The sequence below is a fragment of the Dipodomys merriami genome, unplaced genomic scaffold (genome assembly GCF_024711535.1).
Source record: "Dipodomys merriami isolate MVZ:Mamm:240054 unplaced genomic scaffold, mDipMer1.0.p SCAF_148, whole genome shotgun sequence".
NCBI classification, from domain to species: Eukaryota; Metazoa; Chordata; class Mammalia; order Rodentia; family Heteromyidae; genus Dipodomys; species Dipodomys merriami.
Genome location: NW_027202804.1, coordinates 2,924,456 through 2,949,222, shown reverse-complemented (window position 1 = coordinate 2,949,222; position 24,767 = coordinate 2,924,456). Strand labels below are relative to the sequence as shown.

At 50.0% G+C, this 24,767-nt stretch overlaps 1 protein-coding gene across 1 annotated transcript; it reads right to left on the bottom strand.

Annotated features, from left to right (window-relative positions):
• Positions 1-4,871: 4,871 nt before the first annotated feature.
• On the bottom strand, positions 4,872-23,323 carry LOC138826675 (carbohydrate sulfotransferase 6-like). The gene is made up of 4 exons (XM_070021903.1): positions 23,242-23,323; positions 8,319-8,398; positions 5,864-7,108; positions 4,872-5,307 (listed from the first exon to the last, which is right to left on the bottom strand). The coding sequence occupies exon 3, from the start codon at positions 7,088-7,090 to the stop codon at positions 5,897-5,899; it is 1,194 nt and encodes a 397-aa protein (XP_069878004.1). The 5' UTR covers positions 7,091-7,108; positions 8,319-8,398; positions 23,242-23,323; the 3' UTR covers positions 4,872-5,307; positions 5,864-5,896.
• Positions 23,324-24,767: the final 1,444 nt, after the last annotated feature.

The following is a 24,767-nucleotide window of genomic DNA, read 5'->3' as shown; positions in this document are numbered from 1 at the left end:
TGAAATACTCAATTGTTGGAAGCGGGCCTTGAAGACCATTTCCATACAAGACAAAGTCATCAGAACAAAAGAAAAAAGAAAAAAAAAGACAGAAGCCATAAGGGAAAAATTCACATTTAATAATAGAATTGTGGTGAAACTTACTGAAATGTGATAGTTGTGTGATTTGATGTCATACATACACATATCTAAACTAACCAAAATTTCCACTTTAAAAATGCTTAGAGGTCCTGGGATGTAGCTCAGTGGCAAACTGCTTGCCTGGCAAGTGCAATGTCTTGGGTTCGATCCCCAGTATCAAAAAAGAAAAGCCAAAAAACCAAAACAAAACATGTTTAGAGGTGGGCACTAAGTGGCTCAGGTCTGTAATCCTAGTTACTCAGGAGGCTGACATCTGAGGATTGTGGTTCAAAACCAGTCTGGGCAGGAAAGTCTGTGAGACTCTTTTATCTCCAATTAATCACCAGAAAACCGGAAGTGGCACTGACTGTGGCTCAAGTGGTAGAGCGCTAACTTGAGCTGAAAAAGGACAGCGCCCAGGCCCAGAGTTCAAGCCCCAGGACCGACAAAGAAAAAAAAAGTTTAGAGCTGGGTGGGGCAAAGTGGTTCAAGCCTGTAATCCTAGCTACTCAGGAGGCTGAGGTGTGAGGATCATGATTCTCCTCTTTGTACTGATTCAAAGCCAGGCTGAGTAGGAAAGTCCATGAGGCTCTAATCTCCAGTGAACCACAGGCAGCCCAAAATGGAGATGTAACTCACATGGCACAATCCTTGAGCAAAAAAGCCAAGAGACAATGCCCAGGCCTTGAGTTCAGGAACTCAGTACTGGAATACAAAAAAATGTGTAGATATTATAATGGCAATTGCATTTCAATAAAGCTGTATTATAGGCTGGAGATAGAGCTAAAGAAGTAGAGGACGTGGGGCTGGGAAGGTGGCTCAGTGGTAGAGCGCTTGCCTTGCATGCATGAGGCCCTGGGTTCGATTCCTCAGCACCACATAAGCAAAAAGAAAAAAGCCGGAACTGGCGCTGTGGCTCAAGTGGTAGAGTGCTAGCCTTGAGCTGAAGAGCTGAGGGACAGCGCCCAGGCCCAGAGTTCAGGCCCCACGACTGGATCCCCCCCCAAAAAAGTAGAGGACTTAGCAAGGTGGAAGGTCCCAAATTCCAAATCCCAGAACTGCAACTTAAGAAGGAGAAGCAAGGGCTGAAAAGGTGGTTCAGTGGTAGAGCGCTTGCCTTGCATGCCTGAGGCCCTGGGTTCGATTCCTCAGCACCAAATAAGCAAGAAGAAAAAAAGCTGGAAGTGGCACTGTGGCTCAAGTGGTAGAGTGCTAGCCTTGAGCTGAAGAGTTGAGGGACAGCGCCCAGGCCCAGAGTTCAGGCCCCACGACCAGACCGCCCCCCCCCCCAAAAAAAAAGGAGAAGCAAAAGCCAGGAAAGCTTTCTTTACTTATTCTTTTCTGCCTATGGATAGAACACACACACACACACACACACACACACACACACACACACACACACACACACTGTATTTTAGACAACTCTAAACTCCCATCAGCCCAGAGATGGCACCAAGAGTCTGTAAACACATATTACCCAGTCAGTTTTTCCGCTTGTAAGTTTGTCTTTCTTACAGGTCCCTGTCATTGGAAGCCCACAACCACTTTCCTTCAGCCTGCTATTTCTCTGTAAATTTATTGTCCTTTTATTTTTGGTCAGTCATGGGGCTTGAACTCTGGTCCTGGGCACTGTGCCTGATCTCTTTAGCTGAAGGCAACTGCTCTATCCCTTGAGCCACAGCACCACTTCTGGTTTTCTGGTGGTTAATTGGAGTTAAGAGTCTCACAGCCTTTTCTGCCTGCAATGGCTTTGAACCACAATCCTCAGATCTCAGCCTCCTGAGTAGCTAGGATTACAGGCGTGAGCCACCAGTGCCTGGCTGTTATTGTCCTTTTTAGAGATGCTATGTAAGCCAAGTTCTTTTCCTTTGTGACTTATTACTGCATGAATTAATAATCTGCCTTCTCCTCTGAGCCATACCTTTGGCCTACTTTCTGCTGATTGTTTATTTAGTTTTATAGGTCCTGGGGCTTGAGCTCAAGGCCTGGGTGCTGTCCCTGAGTCTCTTTGGGCTCAAGGCTAGTGCTCTATCACTTGAGCTCTAGCCTTGAGCTGAAGAGCTGAGGGACAGCGCCCAGGCCCAGAGTTCAAGCCCCACGACCGCCAAAAAAAAAAAAAAACTGTGATCCTCAGATCTCAGCCTTCTGAGTAGCTAGGATTACAGGTATGAGCCACCAGTGCCCGGCTTCTGATGGTTAATTTTTTTTTTTTTTTTTGCCAGTCGTGGAGCTTGAACTCAGGGCCTGGGCACTGTTCTTGAGCCTCTCTGTGCTCAAAGCTAGCACTCTACCACTTTACCACTCTAGCACAGCACCACTTCTAGCTTTTTCTGTTTATGTGGAACTGAGGAATCGAATCCAGTGCATGCTAGGCAAGCACTCTACCACTGAGCCACATTCCTAGCTCTGATGGTAATTTTTAAAATAGGCTCACCCAAGGCAGGAAGACAGGGCTCATCCTGGAATGTTCTATGTACAGACAGCAAAGCAGGCCTCAGGCATTCCAGTTCTGGCACCTTGGTAATCACAGAACAGATGATTCATGGAGCAATGCAAGGGCAGTACTGTGGTCATCAATAGGTATGAGACCTGGGGGTGTCACTGTCAGGTGAGGCTCTGAGTCTCACACCGGAGCTTCTGGATCACAATCGCCTTGTTCTAAGCCTTTCCCATCATGAATATCTTGCTCCTCTCTCCCTCTCTCTCTTTTTTTTCTTCTTGCCAGTCCTAGGGTTTGAACTCAGGGCCTAGGCACTGTCCCTGAGCCTCTCCGTGCTCAAAGCTGGTGCTCTACCACTTGAGCCACAGTGCCACTCCTGGCCTTTTCTGAGTGCTTTATTGGAGATAAGAGTCTCACGGAATTCTCTGCCTGGGCTGGCTTCAAACCACAATCCTTAGATCTCAGCCTTCAGAGTAGCTAGAATTACAGGCGTGAGCCACCAGCATCTGCTTTTTCTTTTATTAGGGCTTGAATGCAGGGTCTGGGCACTGTTCCTTAGTGGTTGTCCATCCCTCTCCCCCAGCCCTCCCTCCCCCCCTCCCCCCGGTTCCCGCCCCCAGCTTGGGCAGGAAAGTCTATCTTTGAAACTCTTATCTCCACTAAACTACAAAAAAAAAGAGAAGTGGCACTGTGGCTCAAGTGATAGAGCTCTAGTTTTGAGCAAAAGCAGCTCAGGGGCACACACACACACACACACACACACACATACTCTCTCTCTCTCTCTCTCTCTCTCTCTCTCTCTCTCTGTAGGGAACATGAATGACCTGGCCAGAGGCATCAGCTATATTGCCAAGTAAAGAAGCACAAAATTCTAGATACCCTTTTTTCTTTTTTGTTGTCAGTTAAGGGGCTTGAAATCTGGGCCTGGGCGCTGACCCTCAGCCCTTGAGCTCAAGGCAAGTGCTCTACCACTTGAACCATAGCGCCACTTCTTGCTTCCTGGTTGTTAACTGGAGATATGAATCTCATGGACTTTCCTGCCTGGGCTGGCTTTGAACTGCAATCCTCAGATCTCAGCCTTCTGAGTAGCTAGGATTACAGGCATGAGCCACCAGCGCCCAACTCTAGAAACTATTTTCCCTACCAACCCAAAGCCATCTCTGTGCTGAGAATCAGAAGCTAGAAACCACCAGAATTCCTTCTGGCAACTGATGGTGACAATGATGTGGCAAACTTCGAGTCCCCATGTAATCTGGAGTGTTCCACGTGGATTCACAGATGTGAATCCTAGTCCTTCCCAGAGGTTCCGTGAACTTTATTTTCCTCTTAAACATTTATTGGGCATTTATTGGTTCTTGTTCCTGAGCTCAGGACTAAAATCCTTGTGCAGGTAGGCAACGCATTGTGCCCTTAAGTCACACCTCCAGCCCTTCTGGCACGTTAGTTTTCAGGGAGGGTCTTCATTTTCTGCTCAGGACCAGCCTCAGATCAAGACTCTCCTACCTATATTTCCCTTATAGTAGGAGCTACAGGCATGTGACACTACATGTGGTCCAAATTCCCTTTAATCAACCCAGAGCTAGTTGTTTGTGGCTCACAAGCAGAAAATTTTGCTGGGAAGGACAAAGGGAAGGCAGAAGCCCCTCCCAGAGTCCTTTTTTCTTCCGAGTTCCTGGCCAGATTGATTCGTTACATTTACCCTATGGCCTACCCCATATACCTTCCAGGCATGGGAGCCTGTGCCAACCTCAGGAGCTCTGTTACCCGCTTAACCCGGCTTGCTGCCAGGCCCCTCTGCGCTTCCTCCTCTTCTCACTGCCACCTGCCAGGCTTACGCACGTTCCTTTCCAGATTCTATACTCTCAGCCACGAATTTACCATCTCCCACAGGGCACAGCTGTGTTTCGAGCCCTACTCTTCCCTAAACCAAATAAAAAGGGGGGAAAGTCCACCTTCTGCTCCGGAGAGGGTCTTGGCAAGCTTCATTCATCTTCTTCTTCGCCTGCAACGCTGACAGCAAAATTTCCCTTCACCCTTCACGATTCTTTTCTCCTCATGACCTTGGCCATGTCCCTTTACTTCTGAAAAGATTTTGTCTAAACTGGCCAGGCACAGATGGCTCATACTTGGAATCCTACAGAATCAGAAGGCTGAGATCTGAGGATCACAGTTCAAACCCATTCTGGGTAGGAAAGTCCAATCAACCAGCAAAAAGCTGGAAGTGGAGTTGTGGCTCAAGTGGTAGAGTGCCAGCCATGAGCAGAAAATAAGCTTAAGGGGATAGTGCAAAATCTAATATGCATCACACAAATTAAGGATGACGTTTATTTCCACAAGTAGGATCTTTCCCATCCAGACAAATCAAAGGCACATCAAAGGTTCGTTATACCTGTGGGCAGGGTGATGGGGTGTGGAGGGGTCACTAGAAGGTAGGGCAGAGAGAGGCTAAGGGGAGACCACAGACAGACGTCGCCTCTGCTCTCTCACTGAAGATGGGCCACGACTTTGATGGAGTCTGGCGACCCAGGCATGAAGAAAATGGGGTGTGTGAGTGCCCCCCATGCCCAGCCAGGAATGGCATACCATTCTCAGCTACTGTGTTGTACATCCAAGGAAGGAGAGAGTTAAGCTGAAAGTGCTTGAGGGGAGCCGGTGACTGCTGTACCCCCAGAGAAAGGGTGGGGAGCGGAAGAGTTTCTCCTTCCATGAAGATTGAGCTTGATGGGACACCAGCTCCTAAAGAAGACCTAAAGGAACAGCGTGAGGCTGGGGGCCCATGTCCGGAATCCTACTCAGCACCCCCCGCAGCCCCCTCTGACCCTTTTTGCTGCCAGGCTGGCACTGTACTACTTGAGTCACACCTCTTGCCCCTTCATCCTAGCTACTCAGGAGGCTGAGATCTCAATGTTGAGATTGAAACCTGACAAATCTGCGAGAGACATATTTCCAATTAACCAGCAAAAACTTAAAAGGTGGAGGAGATGTGACTCCAGTGGTAGAGTGCCAGCTTTGGGAAGAAAAATGAAGACGATGAGGGAGGACAGGAGGCCTTGAGTTGAAGTCTCAGTAGCCACACACACACACACACACACACACACACACAAGAAAGAATGGGAGAAAAAAAGAAAGGGAAGGAAGGAGAGAGGGGAGGGAGAGGAAGGAAGGAAGGAAGGAAGGAAGGAAGGAAGGAAGGAAGGAAGGAAGGAAGGAGAAAGAAAAGTAATCCAGGGAGGGGGGAGAAAGTGGAATGGGGGGGTCCCCAACTTCGGGCCTGTGGTGGCTGGCGCCAGCCCCTCTGCTCACCGGGTCCCCTCGTCTCCCGGCTGAGGTCCCCCGCTAAGGCCCGCGCTGCGGCTCGGTGGCCGACGCCCACCGGAAGCTGCCCGGGCCGCGCGGCAGCACCAGGTCCAGGGCGAGGTCGCGCTGCTCCCGCTCGGAGAAGACGGGCCGGTAGCCGAGCGCCTGCAGCGCGCCTGCGCACAGCTCCTGCACGCGGCGGATCTTGGCGAAGGGCAGCTCGTGGCGCCAGGCCTGCGAGACGTTGCGCGCGTCCCTGGAGGTGGTCTTGAAGGCCTCGCGGCGCGCGCCGGGGCCCGAGCCGTGCGTGATGTTGTGGATCCAGGCCTGCAGCTCGGGCGTGAGGCTCAGGCCGGCGAAGGCGTAGAGCGCGCGGATCTCGGTCAGGGGGTCCCGCGCCAGGTCCTCGAAGCGCACCAGCAGGTAGCGGCCGCGCAGGAAGGGCGGCGGCTTGCGCAGCGCGGCGTCGGCGATGCGCACGTGACTGCGGCACACCTCGGTCACCACGCGCAGGCGCGGGTCGGCCTCCACCCACGTGCCGTTGGTGCCCAGCACGATACCGTTGTCGCGGGCCAGCGCCTTGGCCGTCTGCTCGCGCGAGCGCAGCACGGCGCGGGGGTCGCGCACCAGGTGCACCAGGCGCAGGTTGAGCGCCGGGTCGGTGAGCAGCGGCTGCAGCGCGCGCAGGTCGAAGAAGCGGACCTCCTTGAGCACCACGTGGCTGTAGGTGCGGCAGGCCTCCCGCACGGCGGCGAAGGGTTGGCGCGCGCACAGCGGCTTGCACACCGCCTCGCTGCTGATGGCCCCGCGCGGGAAGGCGCCGCAGGCGGGCGGCGAGCACAGCGCCCGGCTCACCGCCCACTGGAACAGGTCCGACAGGTTGCGGCGCCACGGCAGGTAGGCCTCGAACACGTCCATGTCGCACAGGAAGACGGAGCGCACCAGGTCCCGCACCGCCATCTGCAGCGCCGCCGCGCTGCCCTGCGACAGGGCGGCCCACACGTGCCAGGCGGGCTCCATCAGGTAGAAGACGTCCGGGTGCTGGCTGAACAGCTGGCCCACGAAGGACGAGCCCGAGCGCCAGGACGACAGCACCAGCACGTGCACGCGCTCCGGGCCGCCCGCCGGGGACGACGGGCCAGGCCGCCAGACCAGGAAGAGCAGCAGGCAGGTCTGGCCCAGCAGGAGGGCGGGCACCACGGTGCCCGAGGAGAAGACGCGAGGCAGCCGCATGCCGCCGCCCGCCCAGGCCTGCCAGGGGGAAGAGCGCCCGGGTTAGGGACTGCCACCTGCCTGCCCACCCCAGGCCCCGACCCCCTCCTTCACGAACACCGCTCTGCAGTCACCGCAGACACTTCCAGAAACTTGAAGTTGAGACGTAAGTCACGATCAAGCTTAGGATGAGAGCAGAGTTCTAGTTGCCAACTGTAGTGGGGACATCCATCCATCGATGGCATCCATCTATCTGTCTATCCACCCACCCATCCATCCATCTGCATCTGCCCTTATAGGTCCATCTGCCTGCCTTAAGAGAAATGCTGTTTTTACAAACAAATCCTGTCCGTTGCTTAAGAATTCATCCTAGGCCAGTTGCTGGTTGGTGTTTCACACCTGTAATCCTGGCTACTCAGGAGACTAAGATCTGAGGACCAAGGTCTGATGCCAGTCCTAGGGAGATACGTCTGAGAGAACACTTCTCTCAAGTTAACCAGAAAAAAATGCTGGAAGGACTGGAGGCGTGGCTCAGTGGGAAGGCACTGCAAACTGACGTTCCTGAGTTCAATCCCCAGTACCACAAAAAATATTTTTTTAAAAAACAAGATGGTAGCCGGGCGCTGGTGGCTCATACCTGTGATCCTAGCTACTCAGGAGGCTGAGATCTGAGGATCGCTGTTCAAAGCCAGCCTGGGTAGGAAAGTGAGACTCTTATCTCCAATAAAGCACTCAGAAAACCTGAAGTTGGGGGCTGGGAAGGCGGCTCAGTGGTAGAGCAAGCTTGCCTTGCATGCTTGAGGCCCTGGGTTCGATTCCTCAGCACCACATAAGCAGAAAAAAAAGCCGGAAGTGGCGCTGTGGCTCCAGTGGTAGAGCACTAGCCTTGAGCTGAAGAGCTGAGGGACAGAGCCCAGGCCCAGAGTTCAGGCCCCACGACTGACAAAAACAAACAAACAACAACAACAACAACACACACACACACAAACCCCACCAAGATGGTTAAAAAAAAAAAAAAGGTAGATGTAGAAGTGTGGCTCAAGTGGTAGAGTAAGAATAAACAAATCGAATAGACACACATATGTGGCTGTTGCCATGGCCCCTGGGGAGTGAAGGTGGCCTCCCAGAGCCATGTGAGTTTCCTGAGTCCAGTGAAAGGGGAAGCAGAGCGGAGCCAGAGCCGCAGAGAGACAGGGCAGGGACACACCCCTAGTTGGCTGCCTGCCTCTTCCCTCATGAAGGTACTCACTGTGGTCCAAGTCTCCTGGGAGAGCTGTCTGTGCTGATCTAGTCACAAGTCCATAGAAGATTCTCGTAGATTCCTCAGGCCTGAGAAAGCAGGAGGGAGACTGGGTCAGAGCCCTGCACGGGAGACAGAATCCCCCCCCCCCCAGTCTCTCTGTCTCTGTCTGTCTCTGTCTGTCTGTCTCTCTTTCTCTTTCTCTGTCTGTCTCTGTCTCTGTTTCTCTCTCTTTCTTTTCCCCCTTTCCCCCAACACACACAGAGAAAGTTCCCCAGTGGCTGGAAAGGGAGCTACTCTGTCACTGGCCTGAGCTGAGTATTTTTCCTAAGGATGTGAACTGACAGACTCTCCTAATGGATGAGGGAGAGAGGGTTGGCGTTGAGTCCCAGGACCAGCATTTGTGAGCTGTGAGGCTGGACCTGGCCAAGGCACAGTTTCCTTCTTGGGATAACAAAGACGGAGCACTTAACTTCCTAAGACCGTTGGGAGGGATGACGTGATAAACACCTGCAAGGAGAGGGCTTAGCATGGGAGTGTATGTTCAGAGGGAAAGTCTGAAGTCATCTGTGCTTTGTTTTCAGCATTCTTCCAGGACCACCTCTCATTCAGACATCAGACATCCCTGCTTCCTTTTCTTCTTCTATCTTTTTTTTTTTTTTTTTTTTTTCCAGTCCTGGGGCTTGAACTCAGGGCCTGGGCACTGTCTCTGAGATTTTTTTTTTCCTCAAGGCTAGCACTCTAACAGTTGAGCCACAGCCCCACTTCCAGCCTTTTCTGTTTATTTGGCACTGAGGAATTGCACCCAGGGCTTCATGCAGGCTAGGCAAGCACTCTTACTACTAAGATACATTCCCAGCCCCCTGCTTCCTTTAGTACACTTGTCCCACAGCAAGAAGGAACACTAGGTCCAGCTGTCAAGGTCCCAGAGTTTTTTCTCCATGCACTTTGTGTGTGTGTGTGCGTGTGCGTGTGTGTGTGTGTGTGTGTGTGTGTGTGTGTGTGTGTGTGCGTGCATGAACTCAGGGCCTCTCACTCTCTCTTAGCTTTTTCACTCAAGGCAGGCATGCTATCACTTGAGCCACAGTTCCACTTCCAGCTTTTTGGTGGTCAGTTGGATATAAGAATCTCATAGAGGGGGCTGGGAAGGTGGCTCAGTGGTAGAGCGCTTGCCTTGCATGCATGAGGCCCTGGGTTCGATTCCCCAGCACCACATAAGCAAAAAGAAAAAAAAAAGCCGGAAGCGGTGCTGTGGCTCAAGTGGTAGAGTGCTAGCCTTGAGCTGAAGAGATGAGGGACAGTGCCTAGGCCCAGAGTTCAGGCCCCACAACCAGACCCCCCCCCCCAAAAAAAAAAAAAAGAATCTCACAGACCTTTCTGTTCTGAACCTTGATCCTTAGAGCTCAGCCTCCCAAGTAGCAAAGATTGTAGACGTGAACCACTGGTGCCTGATCTCCATACATCTTTTACTCTAGCAAATGAGTTCCAAGATCAATGACCAGAAGGCAGGGACCTTGAATTTTCTCCCTGCTTTTGTAGTATTTGCTTCCCATCCTCCCCTATACATATCACCCCTGACTAGCTGAGGTCAGAGCAGATCCCTCCCTGAGAGGACACAAGAATGGGGGGAGGAGGAGGATGCCAAGCAGCTCCAACACGTGCTGACATTGAACTGCTTCCTGGATCCCACACCCAGTCCTGGAAAACCTGGAAGACAGAGGGTAGCTACCCATCTGCTCTGTACACGTCACCAACCCTTCTGGGCTGCTGGCTGGGGCTTCCTGAGAACAGGACACTAGGGAGGAAGGGGACTCCTGTTTCCCCAAAAGTGCTAGGCATCATACACCTGCTCCCTGATTTAACTCTAACAGCTCCCTCACGTGGGCATTGAGAACTGTGAACTTTTTTTTTTCTTTTTTAAATTTTTTTTGCTTCTGGTCCCGGGGCTTCAATTCAAGACATGGGTGCTGTCCCTGAGCTTTTGTGCTCAGGCTAGTGCTTGACCACTTGAGCCACAATTCCACTTTCAGGTTTTTTTGGTGCTTAATTGAAGATTAGAGTCTCACTTGCATGCCCCCACTGGTTTCAAACCATGATCCTCAGATCTCAGCCTTCTGAGATTACAGACATGAGCCACTCTAGCACCCAGCATGAACTCAATTCTTTAGCTGAAAGATTCACAGGGACTGGGAAGGTGGCTCAGGAGTAGAGTGCTTGCCTTGCATGCATGAGGCCCTGGGTTCAATTCCTCAGCACCACATAAGCAGAAAAAGCCAGAAGTGGCACTGTGGCTCAAGTGGTAGAGCTCTAGCCTTGAGCTGAATAGTTGGGGGACAGAGCTCAGGCCCAGAGTTCAGGCCCCACGACCAGAAAAAAAAAAAAAAAAGACTCAGAACAAGGGCCTCTCCCACTCCAGAGTATTCCCAGCAGAGTGCAGGACTCTGCTGCCTTGGTCAGTCTGGTGTTCCCCTGGGTAGGGAAGATGTTGACCTCCCCAGATAAAGGTGTTTTATTACCTCTGTGCTAAGGAAGTTTAAGGTCCCCTTAAATTACTCATATACTAAAGACTCATATACTATGGGAGCTGCTATCTGATCTGATTACTGGAATTCAAACAAAGGAAAGCCATTTTATTGCCCCATGCCACACAGGGTGACCAGAAGTCCAGGCCCTAGCCTTTGAGTCTTCTGATAAGGAGCCTTGTGTTCCTCACAATGGCTAATTGCCAGAGGGTTTCAACCTAAGAAGAACCTGTCAGGTGGGCATTGTGAAATGTACTTTCATCTTCATGAGGAAGTTTTATCCTCTCATTCCTAGCCAGCCAGCTGAGAGTTTAAAATATGAGAGTCAGGGGTGTGGGTGTAGTTCAGTGTACTGCCCTTGCCTAGCATGCATGAAACCCTGGATTTAATGCCCAGGACCACAACAAATTACAAAACCAACCAACCAAACAAGTGCCACCAACAATGAAAAGAAAAAGTACACAAGGGCCAGACCAAAAGAAAGTGACATTTCTTGTCCTCTGTGCCCTCCCCAGAGGGAACCCTTTCTTTACTTTCCACTAACTCTGATGGTGTTGAAGATGATGAAATAAAAGCTTATTTGGGGGAAGGAGGATGGGATTAAGCTCCCTGACACTGATCATCCTCTGTTTTTTTTTTTTTTTTTTTTGTCAGTTGTGGGCCTGAACTCTGGGCCTGGGCGCTGTCCCTCAGCTCTTCAGCTCAAGGCTAGCGCTCTACCACTTGAGCCATAGCGCCACTTCCGGCTTTTTTCTTTTTGCTTATGTACTGCTGAGGAATCGAACCCAGGGCCTCATGCATGCAAGGCAAGCACTCTACCACTGAGCCACCTTCTCAGCCCCTCCTCTGTTTTTCTAATTATGACTGCATTTAGTTTGTGAAACAGTACTTTTTGATCTGTGGTTTTTTTCTGATCAATGTTAGACTTCAGTTAAATTAAATAAATACATACATACATAAATAAGAGTTTCTGAGCACAGGTAGCTCATGCCTATAATCCTAGCTGCTCAGAATGCTGGAATCTGAGCATCTAGGTTTGAAGCCAGCCCAGGCAGGAACTTCTGTAAGACTCTTATCTCCAATAACTATTAAAAAAAAGCCAGAAGTGGAGCTCTGCCTTAAGTGGTAGAGCACTACATTGAGGAAAAAAGCTCAGGAACAGTGCCCAGGTAGTAAGTTCAAGCTCCAAGAGCACAAAAGAAAAAAGGAGTTAAGAATCTTGACCTAGGGGCTGGGAAGGTGACTCAGTGGTAGAGTGCTTGCCTTGCATGCATGAGGCCCTGGGTTCAATTCCTCAGCACCACATAAGCAGAAAAAGCTGGAAGTGGCGCTGTAGCTCAAGTGGTAGAGCACTCGCCTTGAGCTGAAGAGCTGAGGGACAGGGCCCACGCCCAGAGTTCAGGCACCATGACTGGCAAAAAAAAAAAAAAAAAAAAAATCTTGACCTAATAAGACTAAGAATCATGTCTAGAAGGGGCTGGGAAGTTGGCTCAGTGGTAGAGCGCTCACCTTGCATGCTTAACGCCCTGGGTTCGATTCCTCAGCACCACGTAAGCAGGAAAAAAAAAAAAAGCCGGAAGTGGCGCTGTGGCTCAAGTGGTAGAGTGCTAGCCTTGAGCTGGAGAGCTGAGGGACAGCGCCCAGGCCAAGAGTTCAGGCCCCACGACCGGACCCAAAAAAAAACAAAAAAAACACACAGTCGGGCGCTGGTGGCTCACGCCTGTAATCCTAGCTACTCAGGAGGCTGAGATCTGAGGATCGCGGTTCAAAGCCAGCCCGGGCAGGAGAGACCGTGAGACTCCTATCTCCAATAAACCACCAGAAAACCGGAAGTGGCACTGTAGCTCAAGTGGTAGAGCGCTCGCCTTGAGCTGAAGAGCTGAGGGACAGCGCCCAGGCCCAGAGTTCAAGCCCCACGGCCGACAAAAAAAAAAAAAAAAAAAAAAGAATCATGTCTAGAAACATTCTAAATGCCAAATAAAATCCAGGTATTGGTGGCTCACACTTGTAACCAGGAGGCTGAGATCTGAGGATCAAGGTTTGAAGCCAGCATAGGCAAAAAGGCTGGGAGATTGTTATTCCCATGTTAACCAGCAAAAGGCTGGAAGTAGAGATTTGATTCAAGTGGCAGACCACCAGCCTTGAATGAAGAAGTTAAGTGAAAGCCCTAAGTTAAAGGCTCAGTTCTGGCATGCATGCATGTGCACCTATGCATGCGCATGCACGTTTGCACATGCACACACACAACCAAAGGAGAATGACATTAATAAATATTTGCTGAATTGAAATTAGATCACCAAACCCAAAGAAAGTAACTAACTCACTTATCCCACATTTATTTCTGCTTTGAGCCTTAAAATTATAGCATCTTCTAAAACATCCCTTTCCATTTCTTGGCTTGAGAGATACAGGAAGGGGCTATTGTTTGCCTGGTTTGCAGATGGGAAAATCGAGACACAGGATAAGGGATAAAGGATGGTTAGCCATAGCAGGTGTTGAGCTGGAGTCCAGGAGCCCTGGCTCTCTGGACAGAATTCACTTCTAGCCAAGCTCTGCCCACCTTCAACTAGACAGCTTCTTTTGTCATCATCCTCCCCCAGCCCTGGCATGGAATCTAAAAGACTGAAATGTAATACTAGGTAAAAATCCCAGGCTTGTATTTCTCTCAATTTGGTGTCAGCTGGAGGCCATTCTTGTTCAGGAATCCCAAAGGCTGGGCACAGGAGATTCTGGATGGGGAAACCTTAGATATTAAGGGCCACCACTGGGGCAAAATAGTTATATTAATGCCCAACACATTCCTTTGGGAGAAGGATGAAGAAGAGGGAAAGAGAAAAGGGTAGGGAGAAAAAACAAAGTAGGGAGGGAGTGAGGCAGGTAAATGTTGGTAGAGAAGCAACAGAAAATACCATCTGTTGAGGGATTCCTATACAGCCAAGTCTTCTTCATCTGTGTGTGTGTGTGTGTGTGTGTGTGTGTGTGTGCACGCGTGTGTGCCAGATCTGGGGCTTGAACCAAGAGGCTGGATGCTGTCCCTGAGCTTCTTTATACTCAGGACTAGCACTATACTACTTGAGCCACAACTCCACTTCTGGGTTTTGAGTGGTTAATTGGAGATAAGAGTCTCATGGGAATTCTTCTGCCTGGGCTGGCTTCGGACTGCAATCCTCAGATCTCAGCCTCCTGCATAGCTAGGACTATAGGCATGAGCCACCTGTGCCCATCTGATATATTTTTTTAAATGACAAGTGTTAGTGAAAACAGAAAGAGTTGGAAGGAACCCTTCTACAGTGCTGGTGAGCATATAAAATGGGATGCTGGTATGGAGTGGAAAATAGACGGGCAATTCCTTAAAAGACTGAATCTAGAGTTACCATATGATGCAGCAATTCCACATTTAGTTGTGTGCCAAAGAAATTGAAAACATATGTTCACACAAAAATTGGCTGATGGGTTTTCATAGCAGCCCTTATATTAGCCTCAAAGCAGAGACATCTCAAATACTTATCATGGGATGATGGATGGATAAACAGAAAATGGTACTGTATACACAATAGAAGGTCCTGTGGCAATAAAAAACAAAAGGAATGAAATAATACTTGAGGACTTGGTACTTGGGGGCTGCTCACACTTGTAATCCTAGCCTCTCAAGAGGCTGGAACCTGGAGGATCACAGTTTGAAGCCAGCCAGGGCAGAAAAGTTGCAAGACTCTATCTCCAGCACAATGCCAGATTGGATTTATGGGTGGCTAAAGTGACTGTAGGGAACTCTGAGCCAAGTTGTGAGAAAGGAAAGGGTTAAAGAGGTTGGACTGCCACCTCAACAGCACTCAGAAGGCTGAGAGCTGGACCCTGGAAAGGTCAAACAGTCAAAGCAAGACAAGGGTATGTTACTACCCTAAGTATGAGTAGAGTAAGTTAGAGCTGTTTGAACACTAAAAGCTTAAGACCTTAGAGATAAGATGAATAAGCTCCCCTTCTGCTCCCTAACAATAAGAGAGTCAATTTCAGTTATCACTATGTATAGACTACACGTCATGTTAATGGTTGTAACCACAAAATAGGTTGATACCCTAGTTACTGCACGTATCTGTAGGTAACTCCCCTGTGCTTGCTAATGGGAACTCAGGGTTCAGAAGTCAGTGAGTGCTGGACCCCCTGGTCCCCCAACTTTCCTTCTCTCTCTCTTTTCTTCTTCCTTTTCCTTTTCCTCTTTCTCCTCTCCCTCTCTTCATCTCTCCCTCTTTTTCTCTCTCCCCCCCTCCTCATTTCTTTGGCCCTGGTATTCCATCTTGCCGTCCCTTGGTTGTGAGTAACAAGTGGCGCCCAACATGGCGCATGAGTGACAGATAAACCATAGTATTTGGAAGTTAATCGAAAAAAATTGAAGAGTTCATGATCCTGGAACACGTGCTAGGACTGCCAGGGGAACAATGGGCAAGCAGAAAGCAAAAGGACCGAGTGATTTAAGCTGGTAAAGATGCTGCTGGCTGCATCAGAAGTGAAAGATAAAAGATGTTGAGGAAGCCCATAGCCAAGCCTTAAGAAACAGCACATGCAACTTCCTACATATTGGGGTGGACAACTTCTGGAGCAGGGAGCTTGGCTGAGAGTGGCTCAGCAGCCATTGTACAATAATCAAGCAATTAATCAGGTACACTGGGCCAGGATAAGCTACTATCTCTTCTGTAGATATTAGGCAGGGAGGCATGGAACCATATATTGATTTCATAGCCTGGTTAAAAGACAATCTTCATAAAACTGTACAACAAACTGAGTAAAAGACTTACTTCTCCAAATACTTGCCTTTGATAGTGCTAGTTGAGTGTCAGAGGCTTGCCACAGATGGCAATCTTGAAGAATATAGTAAAGCTTGTAATGACATTGGCTCCTCTGCTTATAATACTAAGCTGATGGCTGCTGTCATAATTGGACTCAAAATAAAAAGTTGCAAAGCCAGTCTGGTGGCTCACACCTGTAATCCTAGCTACTCAGGAGACTGAGATCTGAGGATCACGGTTCAAAGTCAGCCCTGGCAGGAACGTCCTGACACTCCTATCTCCAATTAACCACCAGAAAACTGGAAGTGGCACTGTGGCTCCAGTGGTAGAGCGCTAGCCTTGAGCTGAAGAGCTGAGGGACAGTGCCCAGGCCCAGAGTTCAAGCTTGATGACTAATAAAATAAAAACTTATAAAATGAGCTGGGAAGGTGGCTCAGTGGTAGAGCGCTTGCCTTGCATTGCCTGAGGCCCTGGGTTCGATTCCTCATTAAAAAAAAAAAAAAACTTATAAAATGTTTTAGATATGGAAAAAAGGATACCTGAAAAGGGATTGTTCAGAAAATAAGAACTAGCAAATTCAGAGCCCTGTATAAATTAAACAAACCTCTTGGTGTAGGATGGGGGTTGCTAGACCCTTTTATAGACTTCTGTTACACCTATGAAATAATTTCAAAGAGGTCCTACCTTTCCCCAATTCTTTTTGCAGGACCAAAGACTGAAGCCCATCTAGGAATTTTGTTGTTGTTGTTGGTTGTGGGGCCTGAACTCTGGGCCTGGGTGCTGTCCCTCAACTCTTCAGCTCAAGGCTAGTACTCTACAACTTGAGCCACAGCGCCACTCTTATGGCTTTTTTTTTTTTTTTTTTTTTTTTGCTTATGTGGTGCTGAGGAAGCAAACCCACGGCCTCATACATGCAAGGCAAGCACTCTACCTCTGAGCCACCTTCCCAGCCCCCATCTAGGGAATATTTAAAGAGCAATTCATGTGCTAATGTGCCTTGCTAACAAAGTTGTCTAAACATATTCTGTTCTTGGCTCTCTAGGTCTTGGTTATCTGTAAGAAACTCCGTTGTTAGCAGAAATTTTGTGTTTTGTCTTGCAGTTGGTTTTGTGTTGTCTTTTCCTAACACTGACCACATGGTTCATCATATTGGGTAAAATAATGTCATTTGCCAAAAAAAATTTACAGCTGATTTTCATTTTATTTTATTTATTTTTTATTTTTTATTTTTAGTCCAGTCATGGGGCCTGAACTCTGGGCCTGAGTGCTGTCCCTCAGCTCTTCAGCTCAAGGCTAGCACTCTACCACTTGAGCCACAGCGCCACTTCCGGCTTTTTTCTTTTTGCTTATGTGGTGCTGAGGAATCGAACCCAGGGCCTCAGGCATGCAAGGCAAGCGTTCTACCACTGAGCCACCTTCCCAGCCCCTGATTTTCATTTTAAAACCTGAGTGCACCTTAAGACTTTTGTGCACAAGTGTGTATATGTGTGTGTGAACATGTTCAAAATAATCAGATATTTTATTACATAAAAACTGTCATCAGGGCCAGACTCTGATGGCTCACGCCTGTAATACTAGCTACTCAGGAGGCTGAGATCTCAGGATCACAGTTCAAAGCCAGCCCAGACAGGAATGTCATGAGACACTTATCTCTAATTAACCACCAGAAAATTGGAAGTGGTGCAGTGGCTCAAGTGAGTGTTAGCCCTTGAGCTGAAGAGCTCAAGGACAGTGCAATGGCCCAGAGTTTAAGCCCCATGACCAACAAAATAACAACAAAAATAACTATCATCATGGTGTGAGAAAAGTAGTCTTCTTTATCAAACTTGTGTTTGCTTCTGTTTTGTATGGTGATACTTTTTGGTATTGATGCTAACTGGAATTATTTGGTCTTGGTTTTTTTTTTTTTCAGTTGTGGGGCTTGAACGCGGCCTGGGTGCTGTCCCTCCGCTCTTCAGCTCAAGGCTAGTGCTCTACCACTTGAGCCACACCACCATTTCTGGTTTTCTAATGGCTCATTGGAGGTAAGAGTCTCATGGACTTTCCTGCCCTGGCTGGCTTTGAACTGTGATCCTCAGATCTAAGCCTCCTGAGTAAGCAAGGATTACAGGTGTGAGCCACTGGTGCTTGGCTGGCTGGCCTTTCTTTTGTGGGAAAAAAAGGCATATCATGCTCTAAAGAGAAATTATTCAGGACTCTGTTATGTTGGGGGGATGGTGCCTCTGTTAGTAATTTGACATCAGAATAAGGGATGAATGAGATGTGATCTCCCCCAAATTTTAATGACAGCCTTGTGCTGTTAAATAGTGCAGATGCAACTGTCGCTGCAGCCTTTTTCTACTTGTCCTTGGACTTGTAGTAGGTATCCAAAGAGAACTTAATCAACTAGCTTGTCTTTTCAACAAAGTAACAAATGTTACCCCTATTATTTTGGAAGAAATAAATCAGAAAATGAAGGAGTTATGAACAGGGATTTTATAAAATCAGGCTGCCATAGATTATTTGCTGATAATAAGAAAACCATTTAGGATGCGAACAATTTGAAGGATTGTCTTGTTCTAGTATACTGACAATTCCCAAAAAATTCAGAACCAGTTAGACCAGCTCAAAAAGAATTGAGCAAGTTGAAAATTGGTAATGACTGGGCTCCCAGGATGGTTGTCTTAGCTATGACCTTTTTAAAATGACCCCTATCCTATTAGGGGTCATCCTGTTCGCTCTGTCTCTCTTCCAGTGTTTATTCTCTAGCATGTAGCATGCTCAAGCAGAAATGAAAATCATGCTGTCTCAAATAATTAAAAAAAGGGGGAAAGGCTGGGTGCTGGTGGCTAAAGCCTGTAATCCTAGCTACTCAGGAGACCAAGTTCTGAGAATTGCGGTTTGAAGCCAGCCCAGGCTGAAAAGTCCCTGTGAGAACTTTATCTCCAATTAACCACTCAAAAACTGGAAGTGGCACTGTGACTCAAGTGGTAGAGTGCTGGCCTTGAACACAAAGAGGCTCATAGACAGTGTCCAGGCTCTGAATTTAAGCCCCACAATCAACAAAAAAAAAGGTGGGGGGAGGGATGTTCTGTAGTCCAGATGAGACAAAGAAAGGGTTAAAGCAGTTATAATGCCACCTCTGTAGCACTCAGAAGGCTAAGAGCTGGAAAGGTCAATGGTCAAGACAAGGCAAAGATAGAAGTTACTATCCTAAGTGTGTTTTAGTTAGAACTGTTTGGACACTAAAAGCTTAAGAACTTGGAGATAAGATGTATATCTCTGTTAAGGTTAAAATGTTTATTGCTTCCCTTTGCTTCTAATGATAAGGGAGTCAAATATCACTATGCATAATCTATAGCTCCTGTTAATGGTTGTAACCACAAGAGATGGATACCCTAGTTTCTGCACGTACCTGTAGACACCTTCCCAGCGCTGAACTAAATAAATTAGCTTGTTAATGGGAACTCAGGGTTCAGAAGCCAATGAGTGCTGGCCCCTTGGCCCCCCAATTTTCCTGTCCCTCCTCTCATTTCTTTGGTCCCAGTATCCCATCATGCTGTCCTTGGTTCCAGGTAGCAACAGTGACAGAGCATAAGAAAACTTAGTAAGAGTGAGAGACCCTGTGTTCAAGTTCTGATAGCTGCACAAAGGAGGAGGAGGAGGAGGAGAAAAAAAATGAAGTACTGACACATGACACTAAATACATTATGAATAGTAAATTGTACACTTAAAAAGAACAAACTTGGGCTGGGAAGGTGGCTCAATGGTAGAGTGCTTGCCTTGCATGTATGAGGCCCTGGGTTCGATTCCTCAGCACCACATAAGCAAAAAGAAAAAAGCCGGAAGTGGTGCTGTGGCTCAAGCGTTAGAGTGCTAGCCTTGAGCTGAAGAGCTGAGGGAAAGCGCCCGGGCCCAGAGTTCAGGCCCCATGACCGGAACCCCCCCAACCCCCCCCCCCAAAAAAAGAACAAACTTTAAGGTATGTGAGTTATGCCTCAATAAAGTTATTTGTAAAATACACAAGAACACAGAAAGAAATGTGGAAAGATGCAGACTGAATATTAGTGTTTACTTTTCTATGGTCAAGTTACAGATTTTTTTTTAAAGTAGTTGTTTTTGCTATGTTACTTGATATTCTTGATTAGACTTCTATTTAGCACTCACAGATTGGATTTATTTTTGTTGGTGCTGGGGCGCTGTCCCTGAGATCTTCAGTTCAAGATAAGTGCTCTACCACGTGAGTCACAGCACCACTTCCAGTTTTCTGGTACTTAATTGAAGAGTCTCACGGACTTTCCTGCCCCGGCTGGCTTTGAACTGTGATTCTCAGATCTCACCCTCCTGAGTAGCTAGGAACCAACAGTGCCCTGCCTTGTTTATTTATTTTTATATTATTTATTAATTTAGTTCTGGGACTGGCCCTGAAAGAAGGGCCTGGGAACTATCCCTTAGTGTTTCCACTCATGATTAGTATTCTACCACTTGAGCCACAGCTCCATTTCTGGCTTTTTGGGCGTTCATTGGTGATAAGAATCTCTTGGGCTTTCTTGCCCAGGTTGGCTTCCAATCACAATCCACAGATTTCAACCTTCTGAGCAATTAGGATTACAGGTGTGAGCCACTGGTGCCTGGCCTAGATTGGTTATTTTCAGTTGGCTTGAGGAAGCACGAATGAGGTTTGCCAGCCCCTTTCTCCCAGTTTCATTGTAGGGAGGCAAGTCTTCAAGCCCATCTTCCAGCTGACCTGAACATGCAGTTGGCCAGAGAAAGCCAGAGGTACAGGATGGATTGTCTTGTGTGCAATTCAGGTATCTAGGCCTCCCACTCACCCCAGCCTCCACACTGTGGGCTGGGCCCCTCTGGGGAAGACGCACCTGATCCGTAGCCTGGGCTACACCTGCTCTGTCTGCAGCCATGTGACAGTCGCCAGGGACAACCAGATGAGAGTTGGACCACACAGACACTACTGGAGGAAACAGATCTTCCTTCACAAGGAAATTCAAATCAAGTCTGAGAAAAGAGCCTTAGGCTTTCCAGGCTCAGATCTAACCCTGGGGGCATTTGTGAACAGATGAACAGACAGAATCACAGAGGAAGCCTCTCTGTGGTGCTGAGCTTGACTTCTGCTTAGAAAAAATAGTTTTGTCTTTCCTCTATTCCCACACCTTGATCAGCAAAGACTTCTCCTGTGACCCTCAAGATGTGTGTGAGATTTCCCTCCTCTAGCGGGCAGGCAATCAGTGCCATAGCAGAGGCCCTGGGTTTCCTCTAATTCAGTTCTGACTCTAGCCACCTGGGGACAGGATTGGACACCACAGGCAGAGGGGCTCAGGGCCTCAAGGCAACCCCTCCTCTCTAGATGTCACGTGCAAGTCCCAGTTGTTTTATGGATCCTCCAGTTACTGACCCTTTCCAGGACTTGATTAACGTTCTTGACTAGATCACAGAACTCAGGCAAACATTTTGCTTGCTGGCTTATTACAAAGGATATTATGAAGGATACAGAGAAAGTCACAAACATGGTGGGCGAAGTATAGGCAAAGAGGCACAGAACTTGATATTCTCTCCAGGAACCTTCTTGTGCTCAGCTCTCCGTGTCCTGTGCTTCTGGGTTTTCATGAAGACTTCTCTCTATGTGTGTTGCTAACAGACAATGGTGGGAAAACCCAGCTAGGCCTGTCTGTGGAGATTCTTTTTGGCTTTTTTGTAGAACATTCCTTCCTCCTTCAGGAAGGAATAGAGGGGTCATGCTATCAGACCAGGTAGATCAGGTAAGTGACTTACAGCCAGCATCTCCAGTGGAGGGGAAGATGACAGTTTGTGCCTTGGTAAAAACAAAGTCTAGTTTCTCCTTCCTCCCTTCTCCCCCCCTCCCTCCTTCCCTTCCTTCCTTCCTTCCTTCCTTCTTTCCTTTTGTGCCAGTGCTAGGGCTTGAACTCAGGGCATGAGTGCTGCCCCTTAGCTTTTTCACTCAAGGCTGGTGCTCCACCACAGGAACCACAACTCCACCTCTAGTCTTTGGTGATTAATTGGAGAGGAGTCTCCCAGACTTTTCTGGCTGGGCTGGCTTTGAACCATGATGAGCTGTAGGTCAAGTGATAGAGTGCCAGCCTCGAATAAAAATGTTGAGGGACAGCCCAGGCCCTGAGTTCAAGAACCGAGACACACACACAGATAGACACCCACAGACACCCACAGATACACACACACACAGGAGGAGGAAAGAAAGAGGAGAGGAGAGATGTTTTTCTCGAAGGGGCATCTTGACCACGGGTACCGGTCTGAGGGAGGAGGACGGAGACTTGGCCTTTGCAGGTCCCCTACAGAGTGTCCACGACGAGCAGTCAGAAGGCGGGGGCCGCGGGACTCAGATCCGTCCGAGTCGGGCTCTGCATCCCCGATCCTCCCTTCTCGGTGGGGGACAGCTAGCTCTCTGGGAACTTTAGAAACTGTCCTTCCAAACTCCGGTGTCCGCAGAGGCCCTGAGTGCGGTTCAAGCGGCCCCTCCAGGCTCGGGGATTCACAGCCCCGCCCTCCGCCGGCCCCGCCCCGCCCGCCCCGCCCGGGCCGGTCCCACGCGGAGCTGTCCCGCTGGACAGCAGATGCACCAAGTCACTCCAGGCTCCGCGTCTGTGTCGCGGTCCCCCTGCGCATCTCCTGAGGGCTCCTTCCCAGACCCACCCGCAGCGGCTCTTCCCCCTCACTGGGGAGCCGGGGGGGGGGCTGACCTGATTCTCAGGGTCCCACGACTACGAAGACGGTGACTCCCAGCACCGGACGCTGGGCATCGGGATAACCAAGACACAGCAGCGTGCGACACAGGCAGAGGGGATGTGGACGCGAGCAGGCGTCCCAGGGGAAAGGGGCGCAGTGGAGACGAGATGGTGGGGTGCAGGCGTCCTGATCACCTGTAGACAGCCCCCGCCGCCGCGCGCCCCCGTCCCATCGAGCGCACCCCCATGCCTGTGCGCCCCGTCCCAGCGAGGGCACCCTATACCTGTGCGCCCCGTCCCATCGAGCGCACCCCCATGCCTGTGCGCCCCCATCCCAATGAGCGCACCCCCATGCCTGTGCGCCCCGTCCCAGCGAGGGCACACCTATACCCGTGCGCACCCTAGTACCTGTGCGTCTCCGCCCCACCGAGCTCCGCCCGCCCCCGTACCTGTGTCCTACCCCCCACTCCGCCATACCTGTGCGCCCGGGTCCCAGCGAGCGCACCCCCCCATGCCTGTGCGCCCGGGTCCCAGCGAGCACACCCCATATATGTGCGCACCCCCGTACCCGTGCGCCCCGTCCCAGCGAGCGCACCCCCGTACCCGTGCGCCCCGTCCCAGCGAGCGCATCCCTGTATCTGTGCGCCCCGTCCCAGCGAGCGCACCCCCGTACCTGTGCGCCCCTTCCCAGCGAGCGCACCCCCATACCCGTGCGCCGCGTCCCAGCGAGCGCACCCCCATACCCGTGCGCCGCGTCCCAGCGAGCGCATCCCATACCCGTGCACCCCGTCCCAGCGAGCGCATCCCATACCTGTGCGCCCTGTCCCAGCGAGCGCGCACCTATACCAGTGCTCACCTTTGTACCTGTGCGTCTCCGCCCTACCGAGCTCCGCCCTCCCCCGTACCTGTACCCCCACCCCCCACCCCGCCATACCTGTGCGCCCGCTGCCGCCGCGCGCACGTCTGCCAGGCGCACTGTACGAGGAGGCGCTGGACCCGGGCTCGAGTCCCGGGCCGCCCCGGGGAACCCGGGAGGAAGGCAGGGAGGAAGGAGCCCATTGGCCTCGAGCTCCCGCAGCCCGCCCCAGCTCCAGCCACGGGCCACGCCCCGGAGGAGGGGCAGCGGCCGAGGGCGGGCACCGAGCGGTCGGGAGACCAGGACACTCGGTGGGCTCCGGGATGCGGCGGCGCATCCTGACGCAGTCACCTCTCATCCCCAGTAACTCACCAGACGACAAAGCTCTCCTCCCCCCACCCCCGAGAGAGAGGGGGGGGAGGGAGAGAGAGAGAGAGGAAGAGAGAGAAAGGGAGAGAGGGAGAGAGGGAGGGAGAAAAGGAGAGAGGGAGAGAGAGGGGGAGGGGGGGAGCTCCTGGGAGGACAAAAGGCCCTTGTGAAGGAAATGCAGTCATCTTGCCCACACCCACCCCATCTCGGCCCTCACTGGCATCTTCATAACGGAATGAATGGGATCCCAAACGGCTCCCAAGTCCTCAGCCCTAAGCCAAGAGCCAGGTACCTCAGTGCCAGAAGGACCAAGGCCCGGTGGTGGTGGGATGGGGAGGGACCCAGAGACCAGGTAGCTTTTAGGAGCCCTGCCTGCAGCTGTCCCCCTTTTTCCTGTCCACTCCCAGTGTTAGCCTCGACCAAGATTACAGGTCCCAATAAATACAGGATTCGTCGCAAACATAACAGAATTTCCTCCTGGTAAATAACAGGGCAGAACCCAGGCACCTATAGAGACTGGAGCATCGTGAAACTGAGTAAACCGGAGTCCCTGCCACTGCGAGGGCAAATTAATGCAGCCTTTCCTGGATCAGGTTAGGCAGGATGAGTTAAGATCCTTAAATGCGGGCCACACAAGTGCCAGTGGCTCAGGCCTTAATCCTAGCTACTCAGGAGGCTGAGATCTGAAAATCAGTTTGAAGCCAGACAGACAGGAAAGCCCATGAGCTATGGCTTAAGTGGTAGAGCATCAGACCTTGAGCACAAAAGCTATGGGACAGTGTCCCAAGCCCTTGAGTTCAAGCCCCAGCATTGGCACCAAAACAAGAACAATCTCATGGCCATATGCTTTTTGAATTAGTAATTCCTTTCTAGGATATCTTAAAGAAATAAACCAGCAATAAGGCTTTATACTCAAAGTTCACAGCTAAAAAGGAAATGCACAAAAGATTACAAGGATAAGCTCTAGAATATCCATATAATGGATTTAGACAACTAGTTTTGTTTGTTTTTTGGTTGTGGGGCTTGAACTCATGGCTTGGGTGCTGTCCCTGAGCTCTTTTGCTCAAGGCTAAGCACTTTACCACTTTGAGCCACAGTGAAACTTCTATTTTTCTGGTGGTTTACTGGAGATAAGAGTCTCACAGACCAGGCACTGGTGGCTCATGCTTGTAATCCTAACTACTTAGGAGGCTGAGATCTGAGGATTGTGGTTCAAAGTCAGCCAGGTAGAAAAG